This window comes from Pan paniscus, chromosome 2, assembly GCF_029289425.2.
Source record: "Pan paniscus chromosome 2, NHGRI_mPanPan1-v2.0_pri, whole genome shotgun sequence".
NCBI classification, from domain to species: Eukaryota; Metazoa; Chordata; class Mammalia; order Primates; family Hominidae; genus Pan; species Pan paniscus.
The window spans coordinates 184,133,080-184,147,646 of NC_085926.1; the positions used below are offsets into that span (position 1 = coordinate 184,133,080).

At 48.5% G+C, this 14,567-nt stretch overlaps 1 protein-coding gene across 10 annotated transcripts in view; it reads right to left on the reverse strand.

The window, feature by feature from the left end:
• DGKG (diacylglycerol kinase gamma) overlaps positions 1 to 14,567 on the reverse strand; it is a 228,162-nt gene that overhangs the window by 127,465 nt on the left and 86,130 nt on the right. For 6 of the 10 annotated variants that reach the window (XR_004670872.3, XR_004670871.3, XR_008624956.2 and 3 more), the window contains 6 exons: positions 14,327 to 14,444; positions 11,050 to 11,138; positions 7,597 to 7,713; positions 6,481 to 6,573; positions 4,047 to 4,106; positions 494 to 573 (listed from right to left, as the gene is read on the reverse strand). Coding sequence is in view for 7 of the 10 variants with exons in the window: in XM_055110769.2 (XP_054966744.1) it covers positions 494 to 573; positions 4,047 to 4,106; positions 6,481 to 6,573; positions 7,597 to 7,713; positions 11,050 to 11,138; positions 14,327 to 14,444 (557 nt within the window). In the remaining 3 variants the exon portion in view is untranslated. The remainder of the gene's footprint in view (positions 1 to 493; positions 574 to 4,046; positions 4,107 to 6,480; positions 6,574 to 7,596; positions 7,714 to 11,049; positions 11,139 to 14,326; positions 14,445 to 14,567) is intronic. The other 4 variants (XM_055110770.2, XM_003806621.6, XM_008955656.5 and 1 more) reach the window with 3 other exon arrangements.

Below are 14,567 nucleotides of genomic sequence, written 5' to 3' on the forward strand. Positions count from 1 at the left end.
GCTGCTTTAACCATTCTCCCTGTCCTCCCGTGCTGTGTAGCAATTTCTAGCCTCCACTGAACTGGGCATTTCAGCAAACTGATGAGGTGGATGCACTGGCTTCTCACGGGTGACGGTAGCCCAGCAGGTCCTAATCAACGGGCTGCCCATCATCTCTTAAATCAAGAGATCTGAGAGGCTAGAAAGGCACAGGCATCTCAGAGCGTGGCCTAACTCTAGTGGTCTTAATAATGGCTCACGTGGCAGGCTGTGGGCTAAGCACCGTGTCTATTCTCACCTGTGAGAGGAGGAATGATAATTATCTCCATTTTACAGAGGGAGAAACCGAGGCCCGGGGACATTAAGTCACTTGGGCCAGGTCATAAAGTGGCAGGTGGCAGTGCTGGGATTTGAGTCTGCCTGTCTCCACAGCCTGCTGTGTTCCTGCCAAGGGGAGGAAGGGCCTGAGTCATGTTGCCCTAGTTGCTCCACTTTGAAACAGAAGAGAACGTACCTTTCTCCTTGTCTCCCTCCACTCTTGGGGTTCACCAAGACCAGCAGGGGGTGGGTACCCGGGGTGGGGATGATCTTATACTTGAAAGGTAAAAGAAAAAGAAATTAGCTCTGCTTCATCCACTAGGGGGGTGAGATGAGAGTTGAAGCCAAGACAGCTTCGGAGAGGCAGATGAGAAGCAGGAGGGCAGGCAGTCAGGTGTTTTTCCACTGGCTGAATTTTCGGAGGGGCTAAGTAGCTAAGTGTCTCCAGTTTGAATGGCCTTTAAGTAGTGTTAACGGAAATGAGGGTTTGAGGTCAGGATCAGCGATGGGACAATGATGCTGTAGCTTCAAATCATTCAACGATGACGTGGTCTTGTACCTACAGCACAAGATGAAATTTTGTGGGAGACACAGCTGAATATGATCTTAGAAAGCACGGCCGTCTGATCATACGCGTAAGTGAAATAGCACTCATGGAGTGAACCACCCGCTTCCACCCTGGCGCCTTCCAAATGCTCATTTCCGGCCCCAGTTTCCTCCTGAACCCTGGTCCCACATTTCTCACTGGCCAGTGGGTAGTACTGTCGACTGGATGTCTCACCATCAGTACAAGCTCAACATGCCTCATACATGACCCATCTTCTCTCCCTATGAAACTCGGCCTTTCTCTTGGTTCCCTGTTTCTGTTATTCATCCATCCATCCAAGGAAGGTCTTGTCCTGCCAAGTCTTTCCCTGAAATGTCCCTTTACCTCTGGTAGCTGCCACAGCCCCATGCTGCTTGCGCCTTTCCCACCCTAGGTAAGTCCTGCACACCATCCCCACACAGTTCCTTCCCAGGACACCAGGTCAGCCATACCACTCTTGCCCAAAAACTTGTAAAGACATCTCATTATTAAAGGAGGATTTGGATTTTGTGGATAAAATGTAAATTTCCTAACCTGGCATCAAAGGCCTTTTCAGTCTAGCCCTATTCTACTGTTTTCTCCTAATTCCTGCTAACCCTCAGCTGCAGGTGCAGCCAAGTCCTGCTCTTGCTCCTCTAGTAAGTCTAGAGTGTGTCTCTTGCATTCCCACCCATGGGTCTGCTCGTGCTTGTTTCTTCTCCCATTCCATGCCCCGAAATGCCCACTTCCTTCTTTGCAGACTCCTAAAAAAATTTTTGGCTGGGCATGATCACTCACGCCTGTAATCCCAACACTTTGGGAGGCCGGGGCAGGAGCATCACAAGGTCAGAAGTTCGAGACCAGCCTGGACAACATGATGAAACCCCGTCTCTACTAAAAATACAAAAATTAGCCGGGCGTGGTGGGAGGTGCGTGTAATCCCAGCTACTCGGGAGGCTGAGGCAGGAGAATCGCTTGAACCTGGGAGGTGGAGGTTGCAGTGAGCTGAGATCTCGCCACCGCACTCCAGCCTGGGCGACAGAGCAAGACTCCGTCTCGGAAAAGAAAAACAAACAAACAAACAAACAAAAAACACCACCACCACCACCAACAAAAACCTTCTTATCCTCAGGGCTCAATTCAAGAGACATCTCTATGAAGTTTCCCTTCATCATTGCAACTAAAATGATTGCACTTAAAACATGTACTATTGGCTGGGCATGGTGGCTCATGCCTGTAATCCTAGCACTTTGGGAGGCTGAGGCAGGCGGATCACCTGAGGTCAGGAGTTCGAGACCAGCCTGGCCAATATGGTGAAACCCCATCTCTACTAAAAATACAAAAATTAGCCGGGTGTAGTGGCGCATGCCTGTAATCCCAGCTACTTGGGAGGCTGAGGCAGGAGAATCGCTTGAACCCGGGAGGCAAAGGTTGCAGTGAGCTGAGATCGCACCATTGCACTCCAGCCTGGGAGACAAGAGCGAAACCCCATCTCAAAAAACAAGCAAGCAAGCAAGCAAGAAAGCAAGCAAGCAAACAAACGCACCATGTACTATCTTCTGGAGTTTCTTTTGTTGTTCATTTGTATTTTTTTTTTTTTTTACTTTCTTAGATAAATGACTCAAAACATCAACTGGATTTAAAATGCATTGGGAGCAGAGTGGGGTGTGTGTAACCCTACTACCAAGGACCCTATAGCACCAGACACAAGAGTGGGTGCTCAGCAAATACTTGTGGGTTCAGTGGAAGGATACACCAATGTGGACGCACAGCTCTGCTCCATATTCAATATCTAATGCCTGCTTTTCCAGATCTCAAGCTAAAAGTCCAGCAAACACAGTGCCATGTTGTTTGAAAAGGATAGTAGCATTTCCGATGATCTAAAAAATTTGTCTCACCTGCCCAGGGTGACTATGTGATGCCCAGAAGCATCTTGGAGGCTGAGGAATTAACCCTCACCTCTGGAGATGATATTCAACGTATTTAACAGCCAGCCCTACAGTGTGGGCTCTGCCCCATCAGAACAGATGCAAGACAACCCGATGGCTACCTGCCCTAAACAACTGGCATACATGTATCGGGTGTGGATGTGCGTGCGCCTGTGTGTGTTTCCCACCTTTCTGCCCTTCTAGGTGTCTAGAGCTTTCTCACATATTAAGATTCTCCCCTCATTTGGCCTTATGTTTCACTTTTCTTTTTCTTTTTCTTTTTTTTCTTTTGAGACATAATCTCCCTCTGTTGCCCAGGCTGGAGTGAAGTGGCAGAATCTCGGCTCACTGCAACCTCCACCTCCCAGGTTCAAGCGATTCTCCTGCCTCAGCCTCCCGAGTAGCTGGGATTACAGGCACCTCCCACCACGCCTGGCTAATTTTTGTGTTTTTAGTAGAGATGGGGTTTCGCCATGTTGGCCAGTCTGGTCTTGAACTTCTGACCTTAGGCGATTTGCCCGCCTCAGCATCCCAAACTGCTGCGATGACAGGCGTGAGCCACTGCGCCCGGCCTTTTACTTTTCACAACACATGAATCTGTATATTCTCATTTAATCTTACAGCACCTCTGGGAGGTGGGCAGGGCAGGGATTACTGTGTCTCCTTTGAGCAGAGGAAACTTAAGGCTCAGAGGCAGAGCAGGAGGCCCCGGTTTTCTATTTCCTTTTCTAGTACTCTTTGTTCCTCACCAGGCTGCCTTCCCTGCATTCCTTGGAACTCTGTGGAAGACACAAAAAATGTTCATTGCTGAACCCAAGTAAAAAAAATGAGTTCTTAAGTATACATTTAAGGATTAAGAAGAACTTTTAGATCTGGTTAGCTTCATTTTGGCAGATCATGTTCTGGAGACAGCTTGGCAATCTTGAAAAACCCATTGTCTATTTTTAGGCCACATCTTTGTTATTATTTAGGACATCTGCATATTAAAGTTTTATGTAACTTTTTCCTAAAATAGTAATAAAGCCCAATAAGACCAGCAATGGGATCAGTCAACCTTTCCTCTCACCACTTGCTGACAGTGTGGCTGTCAAAGGTAACACAAGAGGCCACAAATAAATGCCCTCCTGGGTGGTATAATTAGTCAGATGAGAAGGCAAATGCTGAGATGCTTTTCTATAGAACCCAAACCCCGTCTTGCCTGCCACAGCCCTGGAACAACTTAGAAGGTGCAATCGGATTTAGAGCTCATGAGGTACCTGCATGACAAGTTCGCCCTTGGCGGACACGCAGCCATCAGACTTCTCACCTGGCCTGTCCTGTGACAAGAAAGGAAAGAAGCATCTTTTGGAAAAAGAAGCCTAACACAAAGAAAGAGATCAGATGAAAAACAAACGGCTGATATAAAGAAAGAGATCAGAAAGCTAGTGTAGTATGGAGACGAGGTTTTCAACATAGGGCTTCTGACCTAAATAAAGAAATGTACCCCTATGACTTTTTCTAGGATTCTTCAGGCCTCCAGTGATGACATCACGGGCTGACTTTACCTTTGAGGCAAGGGACATAGTGGGGAGCACTGAAAGTGGCAGAATTCCACTTGGTTGATTTAGAAGCTTGAGCTCTGAGAAGAAAATTCTTAGATTTGGCGACTTGGCTTTTCTTCCTTTCTTTCTTTCTTTTTTTTTTTTTTGAGACGGAGTCTCGCTCTATTGCCGGGCTGGAGTGCAGTGGTGTGATCTCGGCTCACTGCAAGCTCCGCCTCCTGGGTTCAAGTGATTCTCCTGTCTCGGCCTCCTTAGTAGCTGGGACTACAGGTGCGTGCCACCACGCCCAGCTAATTGCTAATTTTCATGTATTTTTAGTAGAGATGGGGTTTCACCATGTTGGCCAGGATGATCTCGATCCCTTGACCTCGTGATCTGCTGGCCTCAGCCTCCCAAAGTGCTGGGATTACAGGTGTAAGCCACTGTGCCTGGCCGTAGACTTGGCTTTTCTGCTGAGCACTATCTAATGATATGATATTGTCATTTTTCTTGGTTTTGTTTGTTTTTCTAATGTTTATTTTATTAAGGTTTTCTCACATATAGTAAAATGCTCAAATCTAAATTGTACAGCTTGATGAATTTTGTATATGGGGATGGCCTCGTAACTACTACCTCTTCAAGCGTAACCCTGTTGTGACTCCTGATACCACACGGGTTTTGCCTGGCTTTTGAATTTCATATAATGGATTCATAGAGCATATCTTTTCGAGTCTAGCTTCTTTGGTTCAGCATTATGTTTTTGAGATTCTCCATGTTTTTACTCTATGCATAGTTTGTTCTTTTCCATTGCAATGTAGTTTCCCATTCTATGAATGCCAGATGCCGATATGCCTCAATTTATTCATCTATTCTCCTGTTAATGGTCATTTAGCTTGTTTCCAGTTTTTAACTGTTATGAATAAAGCTGCTATGAGCATTCTTGTGCATGTCTTTTGGTGGAATAAATGCTTGTATTTTCCAGGTAGATGCACTGGAGGAGAATTTTTGAGTTATGGAGTTTGTATATTTCCAATGCAGTAAATATTGCTAAATGATTTTCCAACGTGTTGGTATTTTTCAGGGTTTTTTATTTTTATTTTTGAGACAGAGTCTCACTCTGTCACCCAGGCTGGAGTGCAGTGGTGTGATCTTGGCTCACTGCAACCTCCACCTCCCAGGTTCAAGCAATTATCCTGCCTCAGCCTCCCCAGTAGCTGGGATTACAGGTGCCCACTACCACGCCTGGCTAATTTTTGTATTTTTAGTAGAGATGGGGTTTCACCATGTGGCCAGGCTGATCTAAAACTCCTGACCTCAGGTGATCCGCCTGCCTCAGCCTCCCAAAGTGCTGGGATTACAGGCATGAGCCACCGTGGCTGGCCTTTTTCTCAGGTTTTTAATGAGAAAGAAGTAGCTGGTCAAGTACAGAGTGAGATGTGAGGAATGGGTGGGACTTGCAACATTTTAAAGATGGGAAGATGGCAAAATTAAGTGTTTGATGCTTGTTTGAAAGAGGAGTCTTCAACACAGGCAACAACGTGTCAGGTGGGGGTAAAGGAGCTTAATTTTGCTGCTTTCATTTCCAAATCAGGCTGAGAAACCCAAGTGGAAACTCAGGAAGTAGAGGGAGATACGGTTTGGATGTGGCAGGGAGATTGACAGAGATGAGGGAGGTTGGGAGCCTGGCCATGCATAGGTGGTGACTGAGGTTCCTTGTGCTGTGTTCTGCCTGCAAAAGGCTTAGAACAAATGTGCTTTCCTTGCTGGGTCATTTCAGGGCACTCGGGGTGGCCAGCAATTGGAAACAGTTTAGTCAGAGAAGTTTTCTCTCAAAATCTGATCTGTGCAGCGCTGACCTCTTTCAAGCACATACTGAAAGCACAAACCCAACAGAGAGGAGCAGAAAAGATTAACAACTGGGCACTGGGCTAAAAACCCAGGTGATAAAATAATCTGCACAACAAACTCCCGCAAGACGTGTCTGCCTATGTAACAAACCCTCCCATGTACTCTCTAACCTAAAATAACAGTAAAAAAAGAAAGAAAAGAAAACACAAACCCAAAGAGTTGTCAGGGAAGCCCTGGGAAGGATGTGAATGTCTGAAAGCTGCCTACATCTGAAACCAGAACCCGGAGAAGCTACAGCCCTCGCCAGGGCAGGAGCACTTACCCGGGTGATGGGGCATATAGAGGTGGGCAGTAAGATGTGGTCTCTGAGTTCCCCACCATCACACAACGTTGATAATTCACATTTGCGGTGAAACTGGGGGGAGAAATGAAAAAGAGAGTGAGTGAAAGTGAGCAAAGAAACATCAAACATGAAGGTGGAGAGGTTTGGGGGAGAGGTGAGCTGTCTAGTGCTCCCCCAAATCCTGATGCACTGCTGGCTTTGACAGTATTGCCGTGTGTGTGTGTGTGCACATGTGTGTGTGTGGTTAAGGGTGCAAAGTCTGCCGTGGGCTGAGCAAAGAGGCCAAGAGCCGCTCATGGCTACTGAAGCGACACGGTCATGAGCCGGCCTGTGACCCTTCAGTGTGGCACCCCATGTTGATTCCAGAGCCCCCTTAGATATGTGCTCTCCAGGCCCTGAGACTCTGGGAGGAGGGAGATCTTGATGAACAAATTCATGGATGGCTGAGAGTAAACCTTGTGATTCAACCTTTGTATTTTGAGAGTTCTGCAGTCTGGTTTGGAGAAACCTACATTTTGAGGCTGATACCTGGGGAGAAGGACAAGAGCTGGCAGTGAGTTTTGACAGGCAGGTTGGCCAGCTCAGTGGCTGCCAGTGGCATTCTGGGTGTCTAGTGGGGCTGTGGACTCTAGCATGTGCTGTGGCTGGTGGCAGCAGGTCCAAACCTTTGGCCCAGGCAGTGGGGCTGCTCTGAGGAATGTGCCTTCAGGGCAGGCACCCCCTCCTATGATGCTCCTGTTGTCCAATTTTTCTCCCACTCTGTCAGTGTCCCCGGCCCTAGGTGATAGCCAGGTAAAAGAAGTTCATAGTCGGGCCTGCTGATCCCAGCTGCCAGGCCACACAGACAGTGGACTGGCCAGCTTCTTCTTCAGCAGTCCTCACTCCCCTGGTTCGGGGGTGCCCTCTCTCTGGGCAGCTTGGTAATTCACTGGAGCATCGTTAGGCTGAGGGCATTGAATAGGCGCTGTGGGGTCCTCCTAGCCTCGCTCCCCTGGCTTTGCTCATGCCCTCTGGCCGGATATTCACTGCTCCTGGGCTGCAGCTTGGGCAAAAAAACGTTGAAAAGAAGCAGGGCCGCCCTGGGCGCCAACCCACCATCATCCGGCACCACACGCAGTGCCGCGCGGTGACACTCTGGTAGCACTTGATACTTTTGTGGCACCGGTCACACTTGACGGAGGAGTTCCCTTCCACCCATGCGTGCTGCATCACCTGCGGGAGGGAAGCGAACGATGCCAGGGAAAACGGCAGAACCATGTCCCCGGGGCCCTGGGCTGGAGGAGAAGGATCTGGGAGGGGACGCGGGGGAGCCAGAGGGACTGTTTCCTATTTAGAGGATGCTTATTGGATGTTGGGTGGCTTGCCTAATGGCACGATGTGGTTCCTCCCTGCCTAACCGCCATTATGCGAATCAAAGTAGATTAAAAGCTCGCTTTGCCACATTTTGAACAGCTCAATCGCCCTGGCAGGCAGGCCTCTGAGCAGCATCTTGTCTGGCAGTCCATCTGTTTGTCTTGCAGAACGCCTTGCAGAGTGATGTATTTGTATGCGCCCTCTTCTGGAAGGCAGCGTGGTGCAGAGGAACTCTGGAGGGCTTGGGTAGGCCACAGACAAAACTGGCTGGAGTCCCTTGGAAGTGGTGGCCTTTGGCCAGTTCTTAGACCTCTCTGAGTCTCAGGTCCCTGACCTGTGGGAATTGGTATAAGAAGTCCCACCTCTGGGGTTACTGGGGCAATGCAATGAGATAGCACGTTTTGAAGGGCCTCCCTGGTACAGTCCTGGCCCTTTGGGAGTACCCACAATTGGGTAACGCCCTTCTCCTTCCTCAGCTGTAGCTGCCCATTAGAAGCACCTGGGGGAGCTTTTAGACGTCCTGATGCCCAGCCGACACTCCAGACCAAATAAATGAGAGTCTTTGAGGGTGGGGCACATGATTAATATGTTTTACAGCACTCTGGGTGATTATAACGTGAAGCCGAGACTAAAAAGCACTCTAGAAGGAAGTTAGAGAAAAGTCCAAAGAAGTTAGTGAGGGTCCATGGGTGCTTTTCACACCTGTTTCCTGGGGAGCTGGTTGTATCTGCTCCGTGACCAGGAAAGACCACCAGGGCAGGCTAGGCACTTGGAAACAGGTGGGAATAGTGGGATTGTTTTTGTATGTGTGTGTCAGTGCGGCTAAAGCAAGAGCAGCTGGCTAGTAGCCCCACTGTCTGGGAGGCTGAACCCTCAGTTCTCTCCCCCTGGAATTCTCACCAAAATTCTCACTCAAAAATTTTCACCACGGTGCCACAAATAACAGAAGGAAGTGGATATGGACTCTGGGAGAAGGTGGGGGACATATCCTGAAGTGACTAACCACAAGCACGGTATTAAAAACCCAGGAAATATCTGCGTGATTCTGTCCAGGTTTGTATTAAATAAGAATAAATGTGTTTTTTTGAGACAGTCTCACTCTGTTGCCCAGGCTGGAGTGCAGTGGCATGATCACAACTCACTGCAGCCTCGATCCTCCAGGTTCAAGCGATCCTCCCAGCCCAGCCGCCCAAGTAGCTGGGACTACAGGCACATGCCACCACGCCAGGCTAATTTTTGTATTTTCTTTTTGTAAAGACAGGATCTCACCATGTTGCCCCGGCTGGTCTCAAACTCCTGGGCTCAAGCTATTGGCCCTTGTCAGCCTCCTAAAGTTCTGGGATTACAGGTGTGAGTGACTGCACTTGGTCCAAGAATAAATGTTTCAAATTACTTAACAATTAAGTTGCTTAAGGCCTCCCCTAAGAATGTTTTTGGCAAAATTATTGCTCTGGAAGATGTGTCACGTTTGGTTGGTACCTTATCACCTTGTGCCTTGCACTTCTGAGGGTGTAAAGAACTCGGTTTGCTAATTAATCTATCATCTACATGGCCACAATTGAATTTGCTCTGAGATTATTATTTCCATTTTGCAGAGGAAAAAATGAAAGTTTCAGAGAGGTTAAGTGACTGGCCCTAGGTTCCAAGGCTGGTAAGCGGCCAAGTAGGGTTTCCTAGCCAGGTTTTCTGACCCCAAGTCCAGGGCTGTTTCCCCAACACCACATCGCCTTACCCATTCTCTTTGGGATCTGAGGAGATGGTGAAAGACTGGGTTGCTCCTGCAGGCTGAGAAGTTTGTGAGTGTGCCCTGCCGGCCCCTCATTGGCCTCACTCTGTTCTCTGTGTGACAGGTGGCCAGAGTGCAGGCTTAGGGCCTGCGTCCAGCAGGTACACCATGTGTCCCGGTGAAAGGCATGGACATGGAGCAGGGTGTGCATAGGGTGGTGCAGAAGGCGTGGATGAGAGACCATGCAGTGTCCATGGGGCATGCACACAAATTCTAGGAGATGCCTTTCTCTACCAGGAGTCCTTCTGCAGGAGGGCTGGGTACCACTCTCACGGCTAACTGTCTCCTGACTCACACTCCTCCGTGTAATCTTCCCTTTTCAGGAAGGCAACGTGCCCTTCCCCTGCTAATTTTAAGGTAAGTCTATTTCCAGACTTGGAGAATGGCATCACCCAATGGCCGAGTTAGAAACCTGGGAGCCATTCCCTACCTTTTCCCTTCTCTCATCCTCCGCATCCCCATCACCATGTCCTGGTCCTAGTGGTGGTACTTCCAAATTACCTCTCAAGCTCTCCCTTCATTTTCTCTCCTTTAGCCAGTGTGACAGTCAAAATACCCAATAACCAGCATGGCCTGGGGGACCCTCAGCACAGGACCATCCTAGAGCAGTGAGTGTGGATCCCACCCCAGTCGGGCCCTCAGCGCAGTACTGCCTTTTGCTTCAAGTATTGGAAGAGTTTCCCTCCCCTGATTTCTCTCCCACATCACACTCAGAGCTATTAACCTAATTCACAAACTCGATCACATCTTTATGTGCTTGAAGCTCTTCAGTGGCCCCCGGCTGCACAGAAAACACCTTTCTCACTCAGCTGGCCTCATAAGACCTGCTTCAGGCCAGATCTCACCACTTTCTGAGTGCATCTCCTGCCACTTCCCTTTAAGCATCCTCTGCCCCAGCTATGCCAAACTAAGTATGAATCCCGGAATAAGCCATGTCTCATGCCTTTACACATGAGGCTTCCTCTGCCTGGAGAGTCTGGTCCTCCTCGATGCCTCATGAAGTCCTCCCAATTTGTGTTCAAGACACAACTGCAATGCCAGCTCCTTTGTGCAACTTGCCCCGTGCTTCCACTGTACCTTCCACACAGCTGTGTTACTGTAGCACACATCTCACTATTCTGTTCTTTGCTTACATGCCTGTCTCTCCTTCTAGACAGCATAGTTCTTGAGCAGGATGGGGAGCATCTCTTACAACCTGTGTACCCCCTAGCATGGAGCCTGGCACATAGCGGGTACCAGGAAGGTGCTGAATGGATGGATGGATGAACGGGATGGTTTACAGGTGGTCCTCAAGGCAGAGAAGGGACTGGATGAAGCTCCCAGTGCCCCTTCCTGCCCAGGAATCCATGTTGATGGACATGTTTCCTGGATGAGGCATGCAGTAGAACAAGGCAGTAGATGTCACCAACCTCACCACTCCTTTTGGCTTTTGAGTACGTTTTGACACAACCAGGAATGTTTTTGGAAACACAGCGTTCGTGGACAGTGTATTTACAGTCTGAAAAGAAAAAAAGTCAAGGCAGGTGCTTGTGAATAGCCACGTAGGAGAGGCCCAGCCGCCCTCCCACCCTAGCCAAGGTCTTTACCTCCCTTTGGGTGGCTGGTGAGGGGCAGGGGACACATGGGGCTGGTCTTGTCTAACGGAAATTCAAAACAGTCTCTAATTGTTCTTGGAGGACAGAGACCCTGCTTATCTGCTGCGGCTGCACCTCCACCTGCTTCACTGCCTTCCTCTGCAGGCAATGAACACAGCAGGAACACATCCCCAGAAAGGCGCTTTTTGCTGAAGGGGAGTGTGCGGCATCATCCTCCTGGCTATGCCAGTGCCACTGTATTGCATGCCCGGGACATTGGAAAATGAATAGAAAGGCCAGGGCTTTTTTTGTTTTGACATGGTGTTTCGCTCTTGTTGCCCAAGCTGGAGTGCAATGGTGTGATCTCGGCTCACTGCAACCTCTGCCTCCCGGGTTCAAGCGATTCTCCTGCCTCAGCCTCCCGAGTAGCTGGGATTACAGGCGTTACAGGCATGCACCACCACGCCCCGCTAATTTTTTGTATTTTTAGTAGAAATGGGGTTTCACCATGTTAGCCAGGCTGGTCTCGAACTCCTGACCTCAGGTGATCCACCCGCCTCAGCCTCCCTAAGTGCTGGCGTAAGCCACCGCACCTGGCCAAGGCCAGGGCTTTTGAAGGCTAGGCAGGCCCCCGTGACAATCCACATGACCTTGGGTAAATTGTTTTACCTCTCTGAAATTCAGGGTTTTCTGTAAAAAGGGAAGAAAATGGCCTCTCTTTCTCTTTCTCTTTGCAGGGATTGTTGCAGTAGTACATGAGATAGTTTGTGTAAAGCATCATGTGTCTGGGTCAGAGTAGCTATTCCACACATTATTGCTGTTGTTTTTACTACCATTATGTGAACAGCAGAGGCCCATGGGCCTAGAACTTAATGGGAATGAGATTGATCTATAAAATGTGGGTAAGAGCTGGGTTTGAACTGGCGCTGGGGAGACTGTTGTACCCCTTTTTTTTTTTTGAGATAGAATCTCACCCTCTCACCAGGCTGGAGTGCAGTGACGCAATCTCGGCTCACTGCAACCTCCGACTCCCTGGTTCAAGTGATTTTCCTGCCTCAGCCTCCTGAGTAGCTGGGATTACAAGCATGCGCCACCATGCCCAGCTAATTTTTGTATTTTTAGTAGGGATGGGGTTTCACCATGTTGGCCAAGATGATCTTGATCTCCTGACCTCGTGATCCACCCATCTTGGCCTCCCAAAGTGCTGGGATTACAGGCGTGAATCACCGCGCCAGGCCTGGCGGACCCCTTCTTTAGCCTGTTGATGCTTGGTCTTTGTGGACAGCGGGCCCAGCTCTGCCAAGGCGACGTCTATGGCTGAGGTCACTTGCTGCCTAATTCACACGTGCATGTTGGATAAAGCACTTCAACCTGGAGCACAGCCAGCGGGCCTCCCTGCCGCAGCAGCTCCCCGGTGTCTGGTGGGTTCAGGCTGAGTGTTGCTGTCCACATCATGGGGCAGGCGGCAGGGCTCTGTGCACCCACATATTCCGGTGCCTGCCATGCCTTCTTGCCGCAGCCCCTCTGCCTTCTCCTCCTGCTCCCTGTGTCCCCTTCTTTCCTACTCCTTATCACTCTTTTCCCCCATCTCCTTTTCCTGTCTCCCTTTCCAGTCTTCCTGTCTGCTTTTTCCTCTACCACTTGTAGTTTTTTCCACCTTTCCACTCTGACTTTACTAAAGGAATTAAAAAGTGAAACAACTGTAGAGTTTTAATTCCTATTGCATTTACAGAATGTAAAATGCTTTTTTGTTTGTTTGTTTTTTGTTTTTGAGACAGGGTTTCGCTCTATCATCCAAGCTGGAGTGCAGTGGTGCAATCTCAGCTCACCGCAACCTATGCCTCCTGGGCTCCAGTGATCCTCCCACCTCAGCCTCCTGAGTAGCTGGGATTACAGGCGCATGCCACCATGCCCAGCTAATTTTTTTTTAGTATTTTTATTTTTTATTTTTTTATTTTTATTTTTTATTATACATTAAGTTCTAGGGTACATGTGCACAATGTGCAGGTTTGTTACATATGTATACATGTGCCACGTTGGTGTGCTACACCCATTAACTCATCATTTACATTAGGTATATCTCCTAATGCTATCCCTCCCCCCTCCCCCCACCCCACAACAGGCCCCAGTGTGTGATGTTCCCCACTCTGTGTCCAAGTGTTCTCATTGTCCAATTCCCACCTATGAGTGAGAACATGCGGTGTTTGGTTTTATGATCTTGCAATAGTTTGCTCAGAATGATGGTTTCCAGCTTCATCCATGTCCCTACAAAGGACATGAACTCATCCTTTTTTATGGCTGCATAGTATTCTATGGTATATATGTGCCACATTTTCTTAATGCAATCTATCATTGATGGACATTTGGGTTGGTTCCAAGTCTTTGCTGTTGTGAATAGTGCCACAATAAACATACGTGTGCATATGTCTTTATAGCAGCATGATTTATAATCCTTTGGGTATATACCCAGTAGTGGGATGGCTGGGTCAAATGGTATTTCTAGTTCTAGATCCCTGAGGAATTGCCACACTGTCTTCCACAATGGTTGAACTAGTTTACAGTCCCACCAACAGTGTAAAAGTGTTCCTATTTCTCCACATCCTTTCCAGCACCTTAGTATTTTTAGTAGGGACAAGGTTTCTCCATGTTGGCAGGGCCGGTCTTAAACTACTAGCCTCAAGCAATCCACCTGCTTCTGCCTCCCAAAGTGCTGGGATTTCAGGTGTGAGCCACCGTACTTGGCCCCAAATGCTTATTAATTTTTAAAAAATAAGTTTCCTCTGAACATACCCAGAATAAATATTGACTAGAAAACCCAACTAAAAGTAGTATGAGAAATTTTAAATTATTTGTGGACTTTAATAATTTCTTCTAGGGGGTCAGTGGCTCATAAAAAGCCTGCAATAATAAATAGTCCAAGACCTGTCCGTCGGACTTGGGTAGGAAAAAACAGGACATGAAGGCCTCGCTTTATTCCTTCTGTTGGGACAATATGGGTGGTCCCTCAAGCTGGGAAGCAGAAATACCAACATTTTCTCTGCAATGGATCAACCAACCATGCGCAGAGCAAGATAGTGCTTGGGGGGAAGAGGTTTGAAGGAAATTTACTCACAAGTGCAGCACAGGCCTTGCTTGCGGACGCCCATGAGCATGATATGGCAGAAGTTGCAGTAGGTTGGTTTCTTGAAGTGCTTCATGGTCCAGGCGTGCCGCCCATCCCCCTTGGAGCCCTGCAGGGGTAATAGGAGGTGAGACCCCAAGCTGGCTGCCCTGAGATGGAGGAAGCCAGGGGCTGCCTCTTGCATGTTCTTCCTTTTCATCTCATTTAGAAGATGAGTTATTGATATTTTTTA